The sequence below is a fragment of the Elephantulus edwardii genome, unplaced genomic scaffold (genome assembly GCF_000299155.1).
Source record: "Elephantulus edwardii isolate Elephantulus edwardi_28Jun2011 unplaced genomic scaffold, EleEdw1.0 scaffold00046, whole genome shotgun sequence".
Taxonomy (NCBI): Eukaryota; Metazoa; Chordata; class Mammalia; order Macroscelidea; family Macroscelididae; genus Elephantulus; species Elephantulus edwardii.
Genome location: NW_006399796.1, coordinates 19530055 through 19551588, shown reverse-complemented (window position 1 = coordinate 19551588; position 21534 = coordinate 19530055). Strand labels below are relative to the sequence as shown.

The 21534-nt window shown below is 37.6% G+C and overlaps 1 protein-coding gene across 1 annotated transcript in view; it reads right to left on the bottom strand.

Moving 5' to 3' along the window:
• Positions 1 to 21534, bottom strand: part of ADAMTS19 (ADAM metallopeptidase with thrombospondin type 1 motif, 19) — a 426420-nt gene that overhangs the window by 43557 nt on the left and 361329 nt on the right. The window contains 2 exon segments of the mRNA XM_006886015.1: positions 15699 to 15851; positions 17899 to 18103. Of these exon segments, the coding sequence (XP_006886077.1) occupies positions 15699 to 15851; positions 17899 to 18103 (358 nt within the window).

Below are 21534 nucleotides of genomic sequence, written 5' to 3'. Positions count from 1 at the left end.
CTGACCAAACTGTGCAGCTCTGCAACTGCATCCTGGCCCATCCTCACCCTTCTGCCCCCAACCCTCACCTCCTTGTACCCCCAATATGTTTTTCCCAATAAAAAAATATTAAAACAAACAAACAAAAAAACCAAAAAACCTCTGAGATACAGCTAAGGTGGTCTTCAGAGGACAGTTCATAGCAATTGGCAAACACATAAAACATGAGAAGGAAGCAAAATTAATGATAAAACTCAAGACCTTCATCAAAGAGAAGAAGAACAGCATTTTAATCCAACAGCCTTGAGAAGAAAGGAAATTATAAGGGTAAGAGCTGAAATCAATGAGATAGAAACCAGAAAAACAATTGCAACCATGAAAAAGACCAAGAGCTGGCTTATTGAAAGGGTCAATATCATTGGCAAAATTAACAAAAGAGAAAAAAAAAGGAACAGACAAAAATAGGTGACATTACAACAAAACCAGAGGAAATTAAATCTATAATAATGGAATATTATGAAAAGGTATACTCTGATAAATTTGAAAATGTAGAGGAAATTAATATATTCATTGAAACTCATGCCCTACTCAGACTGACATGCTCAGAAGTAGAATGCTTGTACAGACTCATCACAAAAAAAGAAATTGTGTAGGTCATAAAAAAATTCCCCCCCCCAAAAAAAATTCTAGACAAGATGACTTCCCAGCTAAAATCTACCAAACATTCAGAGAAGATTCATCACCAATTCTACTAAATATATATCAAAATACAGAAAATTAAGGAACACTTCCAAAGACATTCTATGAAGGAAGCATAACTCTTACACCAAAATCAGGCAAAGATACTACCAAAAAAGAAAACCAGAGACCAATATCTCTCATGAATATAGACACAAAAATCCTTAACAGAATCCTAGCCAATAAGAACCCAAAAGCACATAAAAAATAATTAATCCTGACCAAGGTGGATTCATAAGACGTATGCAAGGGTGGTTCAATATAAGAAAAACATTTAATGTAATTCACCAAATTAACAAAACATATAACTAGAACCATATTATGATCCTTACACTTGATGCAGAAAAGGCAGCTGAAAAAATTCAACACCTGTGCCTGATTAAGAAACTAAGCAAAATTGAAATAGAAAAGCATTTCCTCAACATCGTGAAAAGTATACATGTAAAACCAAAACCCAATGTTATTCTCAATGGAGAAAGACTAAAAGCATTTTCATGTGAACTCGAACCAGACAAGGATGCCCACTGTCACCACTTCTTTGCAATATTGTATTGGAAGTGCTTGCTAGGGCAATATGACAAGATAAGAAAATAAAAGGCATCCCAATTGGCAAAGAAATGGTTAAATTGTCACTATGTGCAGATGATATGATAATGTACACAGAAAATCCCAAGAACCCAACAAAAAAAGATCTTAGAGTTAGAAAATCAATTTATTAGAGTGGCAGGATGCAAGAACAATGTCCAAAAATCAGTGAATTCCTCTAGAGTAACAAATAGAACTCAAAGAAGGAAACCAAGAAAGCAATACCATTTATAATAGCCAAATATAAATTGAGATACTTGGGAGTGAACCTAACTCTTAACACAAAAGACCTGTACAAAGAAGACTACAGAACACCTTTGTGAGACACAGCAAAAGACCTAACTAAAGAAATGGGAAAATGTTCCCTGTTCATGGATAGGAAGATTCAGTATTATGAAAATGACAATCCTACCAAAAGCAATCAACATGTTCAATGCAATCCCAGTCCAGATACCAAAATTATTTTTCAAGGAGATCAAAAGGGAAATTGTCAAGTTTATTTGGAAAGGAAAGAGACTCCAAATAAGCAAAGTATTTCAGAAAATAAAAAAACAAAGTCAGAAGCATAGAACTGTCTGGTTTCAAAACCTACTACAAAGCAGTAATAACCAAGACAGCATGGTACTGGTACAATGGTAAAAGAACAGTGATCCAGGAATGGACTCACCTATCTCTGGTATACTGATACTCAATAAGGAAGTAAAACCCATCAAATTGGGAAATGCCAACCTCTGTCAAATGGTGTTGGTAAAACTGGAATTCCAGCTGCAGAAAACTGAATGAAGATACACATCTCACACCATAAACAAAAATCAACTCAAGGTGGATCAGAGACCTAGGAATAAAGCCCCCAAACGGGAACCAAACTTAGAAGGTGTAGTCTATGGTATCAAGGGACTGCCAAATACAGCCAGAAAGGCACAATTGGGACTTTCTAAAAATTAAATCCCTATGCTCATCAAAAACGTTTTCCATCAGAGTGAAAAGAAAATCTACTGACTGAGAATGGACATTTGGCAACACCATCTCTGACAGAAGTCTCATAATGAAAGTTTACAGAATCCCACAGTAGTCCAGAAGAAAAAGTCTGATAATCCAATTACAAAATAGGCAAAGGACATTGAAAGAATTTTCACAAAGGAGGACATCTGGATGGTCAACAGACACATGAAGAAATGTTACAAATCACTGGCAATAAGAGAGATGCAAATAAAAATCACAATGAGATACTATCTTACCCCAGTGGCAGTGGGAAAATTAAGAAGGGTAGCAAGTAATAAATGTTGGAGGGGATGTGGTGAGATAAGAATTCTAAGAAATTGTTGGTGGGATTGTAAAATAGTATAACCATTCTAGAAGGTAGTCTGCCGTTTCCTCAAAAAGCTGAATATAGAAATTCTAAATGAATCAGCTATTCCACAACTTAGAATATACATTGAGGAAAATTAGAACTGAGACACAGAGATTTGTATACCATAATTGTATAGCAAAATTCACCACAGCAAGAACATGGAAACCCAAATGCCCAACAACAACTGAATGGATTGAGAAATTATGGTACATTCACACCATTGAATACTATGCAGCACACAGGAGCAATGCTTTTGTAAATTACTATCTAATATGGGAGGGTCTGGAAAGCATTATGCTAATTGAGCTAACTCAGTCTCATAAAGACAAATACTGTATTATTATTGTGGAATGAGTACAAGGATCCAAGGCGGGCAATGGTGGAGGGAAGGGTTAATTATGTTGTTGTTGCGTGCCGTTGAGTTGCTTGCGGCACTTAGGGCTGCTCTGCTCTGTCCTGTGCCAATCACACTGTCTCTGATACACCCATCCCAATTACCCCAGTCACTGAATCAATACATCTTCTAGAGGGCCTTCCCCTCCTGCGCTGTCCCTCCACCCTAGCAAGCATGATGTCCCTCTCCAAGGACTGGTCCCTCCTTTCAACATGTCCAAAGTATGTTAGATGAAGCCTCAGAGTCCTTGCCTCCAAGGAGTCGCCCAGTTTGACCCTTTCCAGGATGAATCTGTTTGTTTTCCTAGCAGTCCATGGTACCCTCAATACTCTTCTCCAGCACCACAACTCAAAGGCATCAATTCTCCTTCTAGCCTCCTTGGTCATTGTCCAACTCTCTGATGCATAACAAGTGATAGCAAAGACCATGGCCTGTTTTAGATGCACCTTAGTCTCCAGAGAGACACCATTGTTCTTCATTACTTTGGAGAGGTTCCTAACAGCAGACTTTCCCATCGCAATATGTCTTTTAATTTCCTGGCTACTGGTGCCGAGAGTGTTGACTGTGGAGCCAAGCAAACTAAAGCTGTGGACAATCTCAATCTCTTCACCATCCATCCTGATGCTGCCAACTGGTCTAGTGGTGAGAATCGTTGTCTTCTTGACATTGAGCCTCAACTCATATTGGAGGCTGCAGTCCTTGACCCTCTGCAGCAAGGGCTTCAGGTCCTCCTTAGTTTCAGCAAGCAGGGTTGTATCATCTGCATATCACAGACTGTTGATAGATCTTCCACCAATCTTGACCCCATATTCCTTCTCATGGAGCCTAGCCTCCAGGGTAATCTGTTCTGCATACAAGTTAAAAGGTATGGAGACAGGACACATCCCTGGTGTACACCCTTCCCAATTTTGAACCATGCAGTGTTTCCTTGCTCTGTTCTGAGGAAAAATGGAGTTGCTTTCATAGTTAAGAAAGCCACTGCTAGATCCATCTTGAAGTACAATGTTGTGAGTGACAGGATAATATCCATACACATACAAGGAAGGCCAGTGAATACAACTATCATTCAATATATGCACCAACAACCAGAGCCAAGTAAGAGGAAATACAAGATTTTTACCAACTTTTACAATCGGAGATCGATCGAACATGAAATCAAGATGCATTGATAATAATGGGTGGCTGGAATGCAAAAGTTGGGAACAGAGAAGAAGATTCAGTAGTTGGAAAATATGGACTCAGTGACAGAAATAGAGCTGGAGAGAGGATGAGTGAATTTTGCATAATCAATGACTTATTCATTGCAAATACGTTTTTTAAGAGACATGCACGCAGGTTATATACATGGATTTCACCTGATGGTATGCATAGGAATCAGATTGATTACATCTGCCAAAAGAACTGCTGGAGAAGCTCAGTATCAGCTGTGAAAACTAGGCCAGGAGCTGATTGTGGAACAGACCACCAACTACTCATATGCAAGTTCAAGCTGAAGCTGAAGCTGAAGAATATTAAACCAAGTCCACGGGAACCAAAATATGACTTTGAGTCTATCCCACCTGCATTTCAGAACCATCTTAGGAACAGGTTTGAGGCCTGAACACTAATGAGTGAAGACCAGATGAGTTGTGGGTTAATTATAGGGTCATATAATTTGTTGGGTGGAGGGCAGGGTGGGTAAAGGAAAGATCCAGTGTGAAAAACAATGTATATGAACTTTATCAACTTTGTAAGTAAACCAGTAAAAATAAAGAAAAATAATATCATCCTAGAAGAATGCAAAAGGTCATTACAAAGACAGAGGAGGACGACCAAATTGGATGTCTGAAGGGACTCGATATATTGCACTACAGAGCCAAGAAGCCAAGGTAAAGGGAAGAAAGCAGGAAGTTAAGAAGCTGAGTAGAAGATTTCAAAGGGCATCTCAGGAAGACAAACCAAAGTATTATAATGAAATGTGCAAAGAACTGGAGTCGGAAAACAAAAAAAGATATGAAATTGCTCAGCATTTTTTAAGTGTAACAACCTGAAGAACAAATCCAAGCCTTGAGCTGCAGTACTTAAGGACACTGTGGGCAGAATACTGAATGACTCAGGATGCATTAAAAGAAGATAAAAAAGAATATACACAGTTACTGTACCAAAAATAATTGGCTAACAAAGACGAATTTTATGAAACTACATCTGATCAAGATGCAATGGTGATAAAGGAAGAGGTTCAGGCTGCTTTGAAGGAGTTAGGAAAAAACAAGGCTTGAGGAATTCATGGAATACCAATTGACATATTTCAACAAACAGATGCCTGGGACATGCTCACCTGAAGGACAACTACGTGACCAACTGACTGGAAGAGATCCATATTTATTCCCATTTAAAAAATTACTCAAAAATGTGTGGGAATTATCGAACAGTATCACATGCAAGCAAAATCCTGCTGCAGATTTTTTCCAAAAACAACTGAACAAGTACATCTACAGAGAACTACCAGAAATACAAGGTGGGTTTAGAACAGGCTGTGGCAATAGAGAGATTATCATCAAAGTCAGATGGATCTTGACAGAAAGCAGAGTACCTGAGGAATGTCTATCTGTATTTCATTGACTATGCAAAGGCATCAAACTGTGTGGATAACAACAAATGGTGACTAATATTTTGGAGAATGGGAATCACAGAACCCTTGGTTGTGTTCATGAGAAATCTATACTTAGACCTGGAAGCAGTCCTCAGAACACAGCAAGGAAACACTGCATTGTACAAAATCAGGAAATGAGTGAATGAGTATATGTGGAACAGATAATTCAGGAGTCTGGGCTTTAAGAAGAGGAGTGTGACATCAGGATTGGAGGAAGACTTATCACCAGCCTCTGATATGCAGATGATGCAAGCTTGCTTGCTGAAACTGAGGAGGACCTGAGAAACTTGCTGCAGAAGGTCAAGGACTGAAGCCTTCAATATGGACTGAAGCTCAATATCAAGAAGACAAAGATTCTCATCAGCACCATTATAGATGGTGAAGAGGTTGAGATTGTCAACAGTTTCAGGTTGTTTGGTTCTACAGTCAAAACTCTTGGAGCCAGTAGTCAGTAAATCAAAAGACGAGTTACACAAGGAAAATCTGCTGTTAGGGACCTCTCCAGAGTACTGAGAAACAACGATGTCAGTCTGGAGACTAAGGTTCACCTGATCCAGGCCATGGCCTTTGCAATTACTTTCTGTGCATCAGAGAGTTGGACAATGACTAAAGATGATAGATGAAGAATTGATACTTTTGAGTTGTGCTGGAGAAAAGTCTTGAATATACCATTGGCTGCCAAGCGAACAAACAGGTCTCTCTTGTAGAGGGTGAAACCAGTTGTTTCTTCGAGGCTAGGATTTTGAAGCTTCATCTCACATACTTGGGTCAGGTGGCCAGGAGGGTCCAGTCGTTGGATCAGGACATCCTGCTTGGGAGGGTGGAAGGACAGCACAGGAGAGGAAGACCCTGATGAGATAGATTGACACAGTAATTGAGGTAATGGGGATACATGTGTCCCAGTTGTGAAATTGGCTCAGGATAGGTCAGGCTTCAGAGCTTTTGTATATAAAGTTGCTATAAGTTCAGGCAACTTGATGGCACATAAAAACAACAACAAAAATTTGAACCTATCAATTTTCCTTTGGTCTTCCTTACTCATTGTCCCACTCTCATATGTACATGAGATCATTGGAAATACTGTGGCTTATGAAGTAATGTGTACTTTAATCCTCAAGATAACAGCACTGCTTTTTAACACTTCAGAGAGCTCTTTTACAATAGATTTTCACAGTGTACCAAGTACTTTGCTGTCTCCTGGACACAGAAAAAAGCGCAACCATTACCATTGTCCTTTTTGAAATAATTCTACCACTGTTAACAGGAACTACATGCTGTTTAAGCAATGAGTCTTCCTTTCTCTTTCCCACCTAACCATGGTAATCACTAAGCGTTGATCTCTATACATGTGACTGCTCACATAAATGGGATCAAACTGTATATGCCCCATTATGACTGATTTCTTTCCCTTTGCCTGATGTTTCCAAGTTGTATCAGAGTTATAGCAGACCTGAGGACTTCATTTCTCTTAATGGCTAAATAATACCCGACCATTCATATAAATCACAGTTTGTTCATCCAGTCTTCAGGTGATAGACATTTGGGTTACTTATAACTGTTGTAAATATTGTTGCAATGAACCCCAGTATACCAGTCAAGTTTATTTTAATTGGAATAAAATGGAGGTACAAAGAGTGGTTTAGTCAAATGCATGGGTGCACTGTCCTAAAGTTTCCAGAATCAACCTGCTCATGTCACAGCAAAAGGAATCCAAACACTAGGAATTTTTATATTTGGTGCTTTTCCATTTGTCTCTTGACAATGCAAAAACGTTGTTGTTTTTGTTAGGTGCCATCAAGTTGCTTGCAACTCACAGAAACCCTATGTACAACAACCCTAAACCCTGCTCTATCCTGTGCTAACCTTATTGTCTCTGACATACCTACCCCCACCTCACCAGTAACTGAATCAATCCATCTCGAGAGTCTTCCTCTCATGCACTCTCCCTCCACCCTCCCAGGCATGATGTCCCTCTCCAAGGACTGGACCCTCCTGACAACATGTCAAAAGTATGTCAGACCAAGCTTCAGAATCCTTGCCTCCAAGGCGCAGCCTGGTTTAACCCTCTCCAGGTTGAACCTGTTTGTTCTCTTAGCAGTCCATGGTACCCTCAATACTCTTCTCCAGCATCACAGCTCAAAGGTATCAACTCTACTTCTATCAAAAGTCACTGTCCAGCTTATTAGGTCAGATTTAAAATGGTGTCTTGTGCTGTCACTTATGAGGTGCACTGAGATTGCTGAGTCCTGCACTATTCTCACAATCACTGCTATGTTTGATACCTTTGTTGTAGTCACTTGTTGTTCTGTGCCACTGAGAAGGACCCACTCATAGCTGATCCTCCAGAGGGATTTTAGAGGCAGCAACTCACACGGACAGAGGATTACTATCCTTCTCCTATGGAGCAGCTGGTGGATTCGAATTGCCTGCCTTTGGGATTGCAGCACAGATTCTTACCACTAGGTTACTAGGGCTCCCTGTTGTGGTCACTATTGTTGTTAGGTGCTAACAAGTCACACATGACTCACAGAGATCCTATGAACAACAGATCTGACCCTTATCCTATCCTATGCCATCCTCAGTCTCTGACCCACATGAGCCCATTGCTGTTGTTACTATTTCAATCCATCTGGGAGGGTCTCTCCTTCTCTCTTTTGCCCTCCCACTACCTTGCCAAGCATGATCTCCCTCTCCAAGGAATGACCTCTCCAAAAAACTTGCCCAAAGTATGTGAGACTAAGTTTTATCATCTTTGTCTCCAAAGAGCATTCTGGCTGCACCTCCTTGAAGACATATGCTTGTTAGTTCCGTGCGTATCCTTAAGGATCTTCTTTTGTGCTGGTCCTCCAGAGCTTGGTATGTTTCTTCAGCGACTGGTCCTTCTTGATAAAGTCTCCAAAGGTTAAAAGAGGAAGTCTCACCATCCTTACTTCAATAGAGTACTCTGGTTGTGTTTCATCCAAGACACATCTGTTAACTCTTCTGGAAGTCCCTGATATAGTCAACATTCTATCACCAGTACCGTAACTGAAAGGCAGACATTCTTTCTTACTTACTGTTGTCCAGTCTTCGTATGAACATGCGGCAACTGAAAACACCACAGCTTAGGTCAGACACTCCTTAGATTCAAAGTGATATCCTAGCTTTATAATATTTCACAGAGATCTTTTTCAGCAGATCTGCCCAAAACTGCATTTTACTGCTGACTGTGGCTTCCATGGATCTGTGTACTTGTAGATCTAAATAAAATGAAGCTGTTGACAACTTCAAGCTTTTCTCTGCTTCTCTTTATGTTGCTCAAACTGTCTGTTGTATTATTTTACTTCCTTCAAGAAATTTCTTCAATTTCAGCAAATAATATTGTGTCAGCTGGATATTGCGGGCTGTTAACGAGTTGTTCTCCGATCCTGATGCCACATTCTTCTTCACATGGCCCAGTTTCTTGGATTATTTACTTAGAATCCAGATTGAATAAGTACACTGAATAGATCAAATCCTGGCCCACATAATTTCTGATTTTAACTTATGCAGTTAAAGCTGCATAAAAGAACTCCCTCAGTCTATGTCTAGGGTCAGCATGAACACAGTATGTCTTCAGAAATTACAATTCTTCACATTAGACACAAATTTATTTATTTATAATCGACATAGTCAAATGCCTTTCCATAAACAATAATATAGCATGGGTAAACATCTGCATTTCTTTGCTCTCAGACAAGGTCCATGTGACTGTCTGCATAGTGACTTAAACTATTCTTCACTCTATTAGAATAAAGTTATTTCTTAATTTTCCTTTAAAGATTCACAGAAAGTTGTTTCTTACACTGGAAATAAATGTCTTTTGTAATTATTCAGAAATTCTACTTTGAAACATCATCGAGCACCCTTTGTCAGTGTTAAAGAAGTGATTCTACTTATGGGTTGAAAATTGAAGCAGATTGTTCTATGAAGAGAATGTAAGGGAAGGTGAGGCCAGAGACACCATTTGGTTTGTGAGAGTCTGTCTTGGTTGACTTACCACGTTCCTTCATTTGAAGAATCCACAATAACAAAAGACAAGAGGCAAATCAATTTTTGTTCCAGGCATATGTTAAATGGAACTAACCAAGTGACTTACAATGGCTGATTGGTCTGGATAAAGGTAAGGCCTAAAAAACAGGGTAATAAATCTTCAGTTTGTCTTCCTAGATTTGTTTAAATTATGTCAGTAAGGAATGCCGTGTAAAATTATTGTTTCTTTAATCATGTGCTTGCCATTGTGCGTTGTTTCAATTTAATAATTATGCAATGGGCAGCACTTTAAAGTTGTTATGCAAAGCTCATTTAAAAAAAGAGCTAGTATAACTTACTTGATTAATTTATACCTTCTGTTTTGAGCTTATTTTTTTTAAAAATATGAGTGCCAACTACTATGGAATAGGAACAACATTTTTCTATAGTTATTGCAGGGTAACAGGACAACACCTTGACCACATTTCATCAACATCAGAAATATATGTGACGACAAATTACGTTTTTAAAAAAATTCTTTTATTATTAATATCAATGAACATCTACAGAGATTTTGGAATTCCATTCATTCATTGTTGCACTTTTCTCCCCACCCACCCCACCCCCACTCCCAGTTTGCGCCTCTCCTTGACAAGCAAAAGACAAACTCCTTCATTGGTACACAAAATTACTTTTATCAAACATGAACCCGATATGCAGGTCTTTCACAGTTAAAAATTAAATTATCAATAATCAATGTGCCGTATTTTGAGTGCCAGAATAAAAATGGAATAAATCATTGTAAAATGTCAATTTTTATATTTATAACTAAAATAAGATTGAAAATCTTCACTAGGAGTAAGACCTTGGAATTAGTAGAATTCTCATTAACCTTATTATGACTTTCATAATTAGAAAGCATTCACTGAGATTAATATATTTTATTGGGGAATTATTTTGATTTTTAGATTACTCGTTGTTGTTGTTGTTATGTGCCGAGTCGTTTGCCACTCATAGCGACCCTATGTACAACAGCCCTAAACCCTGCTCTATCCTGTGCCAATCTCACTGCCTCTGACACACCCATCCCGATTACCCCAGTCATTGAATCAGTCCATCTCATGGTACATTCAATACTCTTCTCCAGATTACTCATATATTCTTTTTATATGTAATTGAACATATGGATTATAATTATGACTCCTTTGAGGAAAATAAAATACACCTTTATAGTGAAAACTTTGTGTTTTTTTACTTCTAAGCAAAGATAAACTTTATAATTTATATAATGAAATCACTCAAAAATAATGCTATCAGCATTGTTTCGTATGTTATTCAATGTTATTGTTATTGTTATGTTGATTGCCGTTGAGTCGAGCATGACTTATAACCACCCTATGAACAAAAGACTTGAAGCCTTTCTATAACCACTGTCATTTCTCCAAGTTTATAGAGTTTCCAAAGGCATGTGGGTTGGGAAGTGGATGCCACTCCTGCTTCCAAACCAGTCTTAAACTGGGAGCTTCACTAAACACTGTAAAAAATGCGCAAACCATTATGGCATTTTACACCCCAGTGGCACAAAGTCCAGCATCATAGCAAACCTAGATTACCTCAGCATAGCAAATTGACAGAAGAATGCTTTATGACTTAGAAGAATCCTCTTCAATATATAACATGAGGATTCAATAGGACTTGTAATCTCTTGTCTAAAAATGTACTAAAAGTGTAAAGATTTGATGTTGTTGTTGATGTTGATTGCCGTCAAGATGAACATGATTCATAGCGATCCTATGGACAAAAGGCCTGAAGGCTTTCTATAACTATCGTCATTTTTCCAAGTTCATAGAGCTTCCAGAGGCATGTTGTTTAGGAAGTGGATGACACTCTTGCTTTAAATACACTAGCTTTCCAGAGATTTTGGCCTACTGGGAGTTGTACTGCCAAACTAAAGGCACATAGTTCAAATGCACCACTGTTCTGCGGGGAAAAGATAAGCAATCTCCTCAAGTGAATTTACAACCTCTGAAAACCCATGGGGGAGGGGAGGAGTCAGCTTTGATTTGGTTCTGACTCAATGGTATATTACTATAGCAACAATTTAAAATCATTGCTGATGCCAGATAGGATCCTGGCTGAATGGGAATAATTGAAAAATGTTTACTTATGTTTTATTGACTATGCAAAGGCTTTGCACTGGGTGGATCATAACAAATTATGGAAAACATTGAGGAAAAACAGGAACCCCAGAACACTTAACTGAGTCATATAAAACCTATCTCTAGACTAAGACATAGTTTTCTGAATAGAACAAGGGAACATGATAGGGTTTAAAATCAGGCACCTAACAACAGCAACAACTGAATTTATTAATATACTCAAGATATGTGTAATTACACTTGGTAAACTGATTACAATTGAATAAATAGAAGCACTGTGTTAATATTGCACAGAAGAATGAATTCTATATAAGTGTTATTATAAAGGAACAGATTCTACTCTGTTGGTAAATTTAAATGAAGAAAGTAATGCTCTTTGACTGGCTCTTCTACAGGTCCCCAGTAATGAAAACCAGAAGTAGGAAAAGTTCTAATGAAGGAAGAACGTTCAAACACAGGCACAAAATATGTCAACATTTCCCCAAACAGAAAGGACTTTTGTTATTTTTCAAGTCGGTGTTTCATTCTTAGGACAGCTTCAATGACTGAATGCAGATTAAAATTCCCAAGAAACATGTGGATCATGCTTTCCTCTCCCAGGAAAGACCCTATGGCCATATCTGTATCATAGATCCTGCCAGAATAGGATACATAATTGTGTTAACATTTAACTTAAGCCAGAGCTAAGCAGCCACATTATGCCCTATTTATGTCAATTTTCTAGTCTCAATGAAATAAACATAGAGCTTTCAACTAAGGCTACATTGTATCTACTTAGGAACCTACTTACATCTACTTAGAGTTTAACAATTTAATCACATAAGAGATTATCTTTATAAGAACCTATGTTGTTCCTTTTAAAATCAATTTGCAATTTTTCCACAAAACTATTCTAAACTTGAATGCTGGAGATCACACAGTCTGATACAAATGTGATGATCACAGTTTGCAGCGCAAACCATAAACTCAGTAGGCTTCCATTTAGACAATATTATCTTTAGCCAATAGTCAAATGTTGATTCAGAAACATAGGAGAGCCACAGGACATATTTTTCTCTTAACCAATTCTCTTTGTGAATCATCTACAGTGTCAAGGGAGAAGCAGGGACTCATGGCTAGACTTTATAGTTAGCATATGGAAAATTCCTCATAAAATACAATCCTAGGCTTAATTTTACATGTACTTAAATTTACTAATAGTTTAAAAATATTAGTAGAATTTGAGTGAAACTGACAGATTAATTGACCTCAGAGGAGCATGGAAATAGTCCTAGAACCACACACATCTTGTTGCTATTTCTATTCCAGGGGCACAGCTGATAAAAATAAGAGGCCTTGTGGGTTTCCTTTGCCCTTAAAGACTTTAATCATGAAAACTTCATAATCCAAGCATTATTTCTGTTCTATATAATTATTTTAGGATGGTCTTAATTTTAACATGAAACTGATATTTTAAGAGTATAAAAGAGGGGGAAAATCAATCAAATTCATATGATGCCACTGGCTTTAATTTGTACACAATGCTATTTGTATCTCTGATGTTGAGACTCATAAATGAAGATGGCATTAAGGAATGAACACACTGATCATCCATACAAAGGAAGTTTCTAAAGAGGAATATATCCCAACATACTGTATTTTTTTAGATATAAAAGCAAAGAAACAACAGAAAAGACAAAATGTCCCTCGAGTTAAAATGTCTTTAGATTTATGCCTTACTTTTTTCAATTACAAAGGCTATATTCTGAGTTCAAAAATAGTGACAAAACAAAGATAAAGAAATTCAACTAAAGTATATTTCAAAATTGAATGCATATAATTGTGGTAAAATACGAAACGCATTATTTTGTCAGGTTATTATAAAACATGAAAAGGCACGCACTCTGATCTTCCCATTTAGTCTCAGGTATGTTTATGATTTAACTAGATGCTGCCTAATTGACATTAATGAAAATAATTGTATTATCTATAGCTAGCATTAGGGAGCAGTATGGGCAATCTCCTCCTGTGTGATCGACTGCTTTTGAAAAGCCACTGGAGGGTCAGCTATGGGTTGGTTTTGACTCAACAGCACACAACAACAAAAACATTAAACTTACCAGAAAAAAACCTGGATGCTGTCCCTAATATTTGAAGCAAGAGAAACTATCTGTGATTATCACTGCCATTCAACATAGTACCAAAGCCAGTTCAAGAGAGAGTAAACAAAAGTAAATAAAATGAAATTTCCTCACTATAATTAATAAAGTTATCGATCATAAATTAAGAAATAAAACTATTTGTATTGAAGAATATAGTTTATGTAGAAAATTCTAAGGAATGCACCAGAAAGTTCTTTGACCTATCAAGCAAACTTAGCAAGGTCTCAAGATAGAAGATCAAAACACAAAAATCAATCCAATGTCTATAAATTTAATGAGAAATGGTTGAATAAAACATCACTTATAATCACACAATAAATTAAATAGTTGGTATAGTTATTGACAGCACATGCTTTATACTGAAAATCACAAAATGATGAGAATATGAAATGACAGTATTCGTCCTACTTATAATTCCAAATGCTATATAAGAAGCTATAGTTATGTGTCAAAAATTATAACATAATCCACATATTCTGTTTGGCTTTTTTTTTTCTTTTTTCGTACTTAACTAAAACATCTAAGCTTTTGTCATTTGGAATATTCTTTTTTAAAATAAAATTTTATTTTATTTGAGATGTGAGTGAACATTTACAGAGAAATTAGATTTTCCTACATTCATTGTTTTATACTTTACACCCTGTCCCTCCCTTCTCCCTCTCTCAGTTCACTTTAAAAAAAAATTTATTCATTGTTTCACAATTACCTACCTTCCCCCTATTGTTTTTAATTGTCAAAATTCTTAAAATTATACTTCATTAGGTTATTACTATCTTGTTAAATTAAACCTGCAAAATCCATTGTGAACAGATTATTTAACCAAAGTTTTCAAGAATTCTGTTCCCTTCCATTTCCAGTATTCATACTTGAAAAAAAAATTGATGTGGGAAAATACTGTCTCTTCTTGCTAAGATATGAATTCCATTCTTTCTGTTACGGTCCTTTAAATTCTATATCTCATTACTTTGTGTTCCTTAAACATATTTCTAATATACTCAACTGACATTGTTTGTGCCATTATGTTTAAGCAGATTCATAGATGACCGTCTATCAGGTTTTCAAAAGCTATACATTGAATGGGAGGAGACTGCCTATCTTCCTTCTATGGAGCAGCCTGTGGATTCAAACCAAGTGCTTTTGGGTTGGCAGTGCAGCTCCTTACCTACTAGGCCACCAGTATTCTAATCACTAGATGTATTTTATGCAAAAATATTATGAGGAAGAACTATATCAACATAAATAACAAGACAAAGAGCTACTTTTTTTTTTAGTATTTTCTTTGTGCCAAATAAAGGTCTATGTGCTTTATTCACTTGGTCTTAGTAAACCTTTACACTCATTTTCTAGAAACCTTAATCTAATATAGTAATAACAGATCTAGGATTTGGATCAGACATATGCTATTCATACTTTACATTCCATAGTCTTTCTCTCTATTCTCTCTCCCTCATAAATCTTATACTCTAATTATAGCAACCAGGGCAATGCTGACATTACTGAAGCTTCATACTGAGAAAAGGAGCCATGGTAACCTAGATGTTGAACAATTCAACTACTAAACAGAAGTTCAGTAGTTCGAACCCACTAGCTACTCCATGGGAGGAAGAGGCAGTCTGCTTCCATAGACTTATATAGCCTTGGAAATTACTGGCAGCTCTACTCTGTTCTATATAGTCATATTTACTTGGAATTCACTCAATGTCAATTTTAATACACAATTGGTTCCTACCTTAGACCAGTCACCCATTCTCCACACATAGCATTTTGAGTAATCTTCACAGTCCTCAGCCTCCCTGGGTCTGGTGGAGAGCACACATTTCTTTCGGGGGTTGGTACACCTCACAGTCCGATGACGTACGCCTTTGCCACACTTGACTGAACACTGGAAGAGAACATCAGAGAGTTTGGATAAAGACTTCGATTAGGGGATTTGGAATGCAGACTCAATTATGTATTGCCCTTTAGGGAGCTCTGATGACCTAGTGTAAGGAGCTACCCTACCAATCTAGAGGCAGGTGGATCAAATCTACCAGCTGCTCTGCAAGAAAAGATAGAGAATTGCCTCCTGTGTGATTTACAGCCTCTGAATGCCTGCTGGAGAATAAGCTATGAGTCAATTGACAGTGAATCAACTTCCATTCAATAAATTTCTGTCGAGGTTGTATACCATAAAGTAAGAAGCGTCCTGTAGCTGACCCAACAGTGGATTCTCAGAGGCAGTTAATCAACAGGAAGAGATTGCCCATCCTTCTCCTGCAGACCAGTTGGTGGCCTGGAACAGCGTGCCTTCAGGATTGCAGCACAGATTCTTGCCCCTAGGCCACCAGAACTCCCTTTACTGTTGGTAGAGGAAATGAAAACTGGTACATCCAGTTTAGAGGATAGGGTGTCACTTTGAAAAATAAGTAACAGAGGTTTGCCAGTTAATCTAGCAATCATATTACTTGATATTTATCCAGATGAGCTGAAAATGTGTGTTTACATAAAAATCTACACATAAATGTTTTTAACAGTCTTTTTCATAATGGCTAAAGATTGGAAGCAGGAGTGGCATCCACTTCCTAAACAACATGCCTCTGGAAACTCTAAGAACATCGATAAATGAGATAGTTATAGAAAGGCTTCAGGATTTCTGTTCATAGGATCACTATGAGTTGTGCTCAACTCAACAGCAATCAACAGCAACAACAAAGTTTGGAAGCAATCAAGGTATCCTTCAGTAGGTAAGTGGATGATGCAGACATCCAAAGGCATATTATTCAACAAAAGAAATATATGATGTTTTAATACATGTTACAACAAGTATGAGACACGAAAATGTTACTGTTTACCATTGAGTCAGAGCTAAGTCATAGTTGACTCTCCAGCAGGTTTTCTGAGGGATGAGGATGTGCAGGAAGAGGGGAGGATTAATCATGGGGTTGTACAATTTGATAGGGGTAGGATGAGGGAAATCGAAAAAAATTTGTTCTTAAAAACAATGTATTCAAATTTTGTAAAAAAAAAAAAAACTAATAGGAAAAAAAAATTGGACCAGTGGAGATTGCCCATCTTTCTCCTATGTAGGAGGTGGTAGATTTGAACTATGTACCTTTGGGTTAACAGCACACACTGAATCACCAAGTTTAGAGGCTTAACACTAAGTCACAAAAGCTCTTAGAGTGTAAAAACATTTTGTGTATTAAAATTTTCTCCTGTTACCATTGAATCAGAACCAACTCATAGCTGGCCCTTCCGTGGATTTTCAGAGGCTGTCTTCACAAAGAAGACTGCCCATCTTTCTCCTTAGGAGCTACTGGTGGATTTGAACTGCCAGAGAGAAGCCACCATTGAGTTAATGTAGCTTTCTACTGACTACACTAACAGAGCACAAATAATGCATATCATTTATATAAACATCATTTATATAAACTATCTAGGATAGACAAGGGTATATAGAGAAAAAATTATTGATAGTTTTCAAGGGAGAAGTGATTTCTTGGAGAGGGACACCACGCTCGGGAAGGTGGAAGGATGGCAATGGAGAGGAAGATTCTCAACCAGGTTATTGACACAGTGACTACAGCAAAGGGCTTGAGTGTGTCAGAAATTGTGAGGATGGCACAGGATAGGACAGAGTTTTAGCATCACTACGAACTGTCCTGGACTCGAGAGCACCTCACAACAACAACAACAACAACAACAACAACAACAACAAGGTCTTGGGGGAAAGAAAGAATAAGGAGTTAGTGCTTAGAGACACTAAGCTTCTATTCAGAGTAATGAAAACATCTAGAAATGAGTAGTGATAAATTTCTGAGCTCATAATGAATGAAATGAATGCCAATGAATTATACAGTTTAAGTGGCAAATGCTTAACATATATTTTATCACAATACCATTTTTAAAGGAAGTCAGAGAAGGAAAAGGAAGTGTGGCTTGTACAGCACCTCGGACCACACGCCCGCCTCCCACACGGTCATGCAGTCCTGGCCCTCGCAGCGCTGGGCAGAGGTGGGCTTGGGCCCGGAGCAGTCCCTTTCGCGTGCTCGGATCAAAGTGCCGTTGCTCAGTTGTTGGGTGCAGGCCACTTGTCTGCTCTGCATCCCCTTCCCACATGTTCGTGAACATGGCGTCCATTCGGTCATCATCCATCTAAATATAAAGTAAAAATCACTGAAAACGAGCTAGAAAAAGATTGAAGTTGTAAGCTATTTCATTTTCTTTGAATATACAGTCAACACCAACAGTAACAGCAGCAAAAAAGCCAAAAGACCTATTGCATTAGGACAATTTGTTGTCAAGGACCTCTCAAAAATGATAAAGGGGGGGGTAGAAGCAGAGGGATGAGGATGTGCAGGGGGAGGGGTGATTAATCATGGGATTGTACAATTTGATAGGTGGGTGAGGGAAATTGGAAGAATCTGCTTTGGAAAACAATGTATTCAAATTTTGTAAATAAACGAGTAAAATTTAAAAAAGAAAAAGAACAAAAAAAGAATTATATACCTATTATTATGTTTCTATGTCTAGAAGTGGGAAGAATGTTACACAGTAACTTTTTACTGTTTTGAATAACATAGTTTTCCCAGGTTAGTCACGCTTTCTGTTGATTTCTCCTTATTACACATTTCAGGGTCCTGCCTTAATTAGAGTCTCAGATATCTATATCTATCTATCTAGGTATATATATATATATATATATACAGACATACATTTATATAAGTAGGTGTCAGGTTAAGTCCATGTCATATTATATAATTTGCTTTTTATTATCATATTGACACACAGAGATAAGTTAAACGTATAAAATATAACATACACGAATTATTTCTATGTATTTTGAATCTTCACAGCATCCCATGTATTAAGTGCAACAATTATCCTGGCCATTTTATTGTAGCTGTTATCTGTTATTGAGCTGCCTGACACTCATAGTGACCCTATGCACAATAGCTCTGAATACTACCCTATCCTGAGCCAATACACCTACCCACATTAATCTAGTTACTTTGTTAATTCACGTCATCTAGGGTCGTTCTGTCATGCACTTTCCTTCCAACCTTCCAAGCATGATGTCTGTCTAAGGATTGGTCCCTTCTCTAAACATGCCCAAAGTATGTGAGATGGAGCCTCAAAATCCATCCTGAAAAGGAGCAACTTGTGTCCCTTTCTAGGACACATCTGATTGTTCTCTTGACAGTCCATAATATGTTCAATACTCTTCTCTAGCACCACAACTCAAAGGCATCGAAGGATACCAAGTAAGTGCAAAGACCATGGCCTGGATCAGGCACGTCTGAGTCTCCAGACTGACATCATTCCTCTTCAGCACTCTGGAGAGATCTCTTACAGCAGTTTCCCTAATACAATTTGTCTTTTAATTTCCTGGCTACTGATGCCAAAACTATTGATAGTGTAACTGGGCAAGCTAAAATTGTTAACAAACTCAATCTCTTCTCATACATAATGGTGCTGTCAATTAGCTCAGTGGTGAGAATCTTTGTTTTCTCGATGCTGAGCTTTAACCCATATAGAAAATTCCAATTTTTGATCTTCTGCAGCAAAGACTTCATGTCCTTCTCAGCTTTGACAGGCAAAGTTGTGTCATTTGCAAATGTAGGTTGTTGATGAGTCTTCCAATCTTGATGCCACATCAACAATGTCCATTTTACAGAAGAGAAAACTGAGGCATCAGAAATTTTGTTTTGGGCCAGAAGTCCCGAGGTTATAAAGCCAGAAAGTATATTAAGGCTGTGGACCACTTCATAATTAGAGTTGAGTGGGTATAAACAAACAGACAGATGTCTCTAATAGAACATTTGCTCTTACTTTTATGTAGTAATTACAAATGCATTTTGCCTATTTCTGGCAACACTGCATTTTTCCTAATTCTTTCACTGCCCCTCTTCACCCACCAAGCACCGTTATCCTGTGATTTTCCCTCCTTCCTTACCCTCAGCCTCCCTACTCCTTTGCCCTTCCCCTTTTGGACTTTTATACCTATCTTACTAGTTATTCTTCTATTTTTACAATAATGGTCTTATGAAGTATTCATCCTTATGAGACTGAGTTAGTTCACTCAACATAATGCTATCTGTAAATGAATAAATGTATGAAATACAATATATGTGAATGATACAGAATGCATGTGAATTTTGTGTGCAAATCAATACAAATTAAATATATTAAAACATGTCATTTACTTTCTAGTTGATCCTAATTTAGAGTGATCTGATAGGACAGAATAGAACTACTCTCACCGGGTTTCCTACTCAGTTGATTTTACAAGAGCAGGAAGCCAGGTCTTCTTATCTCACATTTTGGCTAGCAGTCAAGAGCTTAACTGGTAAAGAAAATGCTATGGAGTAAATTCTACTCTGTAATTCATGATTTGAGATGAAGTTGATAGCAATAAAAACAGCTGTCTCTATAGAAGAAAACTATCATGTCTGTCTTTTCTTCATTGACAACACTGGGTAGATTTCAACTGTCAAATTTTTGGTTACTTGCCACATGCAAAACCATCAGTGTTACCCAGGACTAAGAACTACCCTGTTGTGGGGTGGTGGTGTACCATTATGTCAGAATCTCATGGCTGACCCTGCAGTGGGTTTTCAGAGGCACCTAATTGCATGAGTGATTGATCATCTTTCTCCCACAGAGCATCTGGTGGATTCAAACCATACCTTTGGGTAGCCAGAGTAACTCGTTACCATTAGGCCAAAGAGCTTCAGTGAGATCTGCCATAAGAACCACAGATTAAACACCTCTTCACAAGCTCCAGAAAAGTGATTAATGAAATTTGGTATTTGTATGATTCATGTCAATAAAAAGTCACTCTAGTTTCCCATTTTTTGGACCACCTTACAGAGAGATTCAAACTCCTCACTAACTGCACACAATCCACTTTCTGTGCAGTGTAGGGCAGTGAGAAGACCAGGATTTATGTCGGGGTTTCTCAGTAGTCATGCACAATCTTGAAACAATACTCAGCAGCTGAGAGTTTCCATTTTCTCATTTGTATAAGTGTTCATTACTATACTGCCTGGCACATAATAGACACTCACTACACAATATGCAACATATTGTTGTAATAATTTACTTTATTCTTAAACATTTTTCTAGTCCTATCTCCAATTTCTTTAGAAAAGAATCTATATATTCACCTTAAGGCCAAAATTCCTTCTATTTTTACCTCACAGAATTTATGTAGGATCCTCTTCTCACAGTGTCTGACATGCATCCTGTCAACATTGAGTTCTTCTGAGAAGAGTTTTTCTATCCAACCAACCAGGAACATCCTCTCTTTCCTCTATCACCTCTCTCATAGCACTCACATGGTACTTGTTTAGGTATTTCCCAGGCAAGTGGAGGGGATCAAACATTACCTAGGAACTTGTGCTTATTTTCCTTATTAATATACAAGCTATTCAATGGTACAAATCAATGTTTGATGCTTCTTTACATCCACAATTCTTTTCACATAAATGCATCTCTTTACATATTTATTAGGGAGCTCTGAAGGCTTAGTGGTAAGGAACTGTGCTGCCAACACAAAGTTATGTGGTTCAAATGCAACAGTT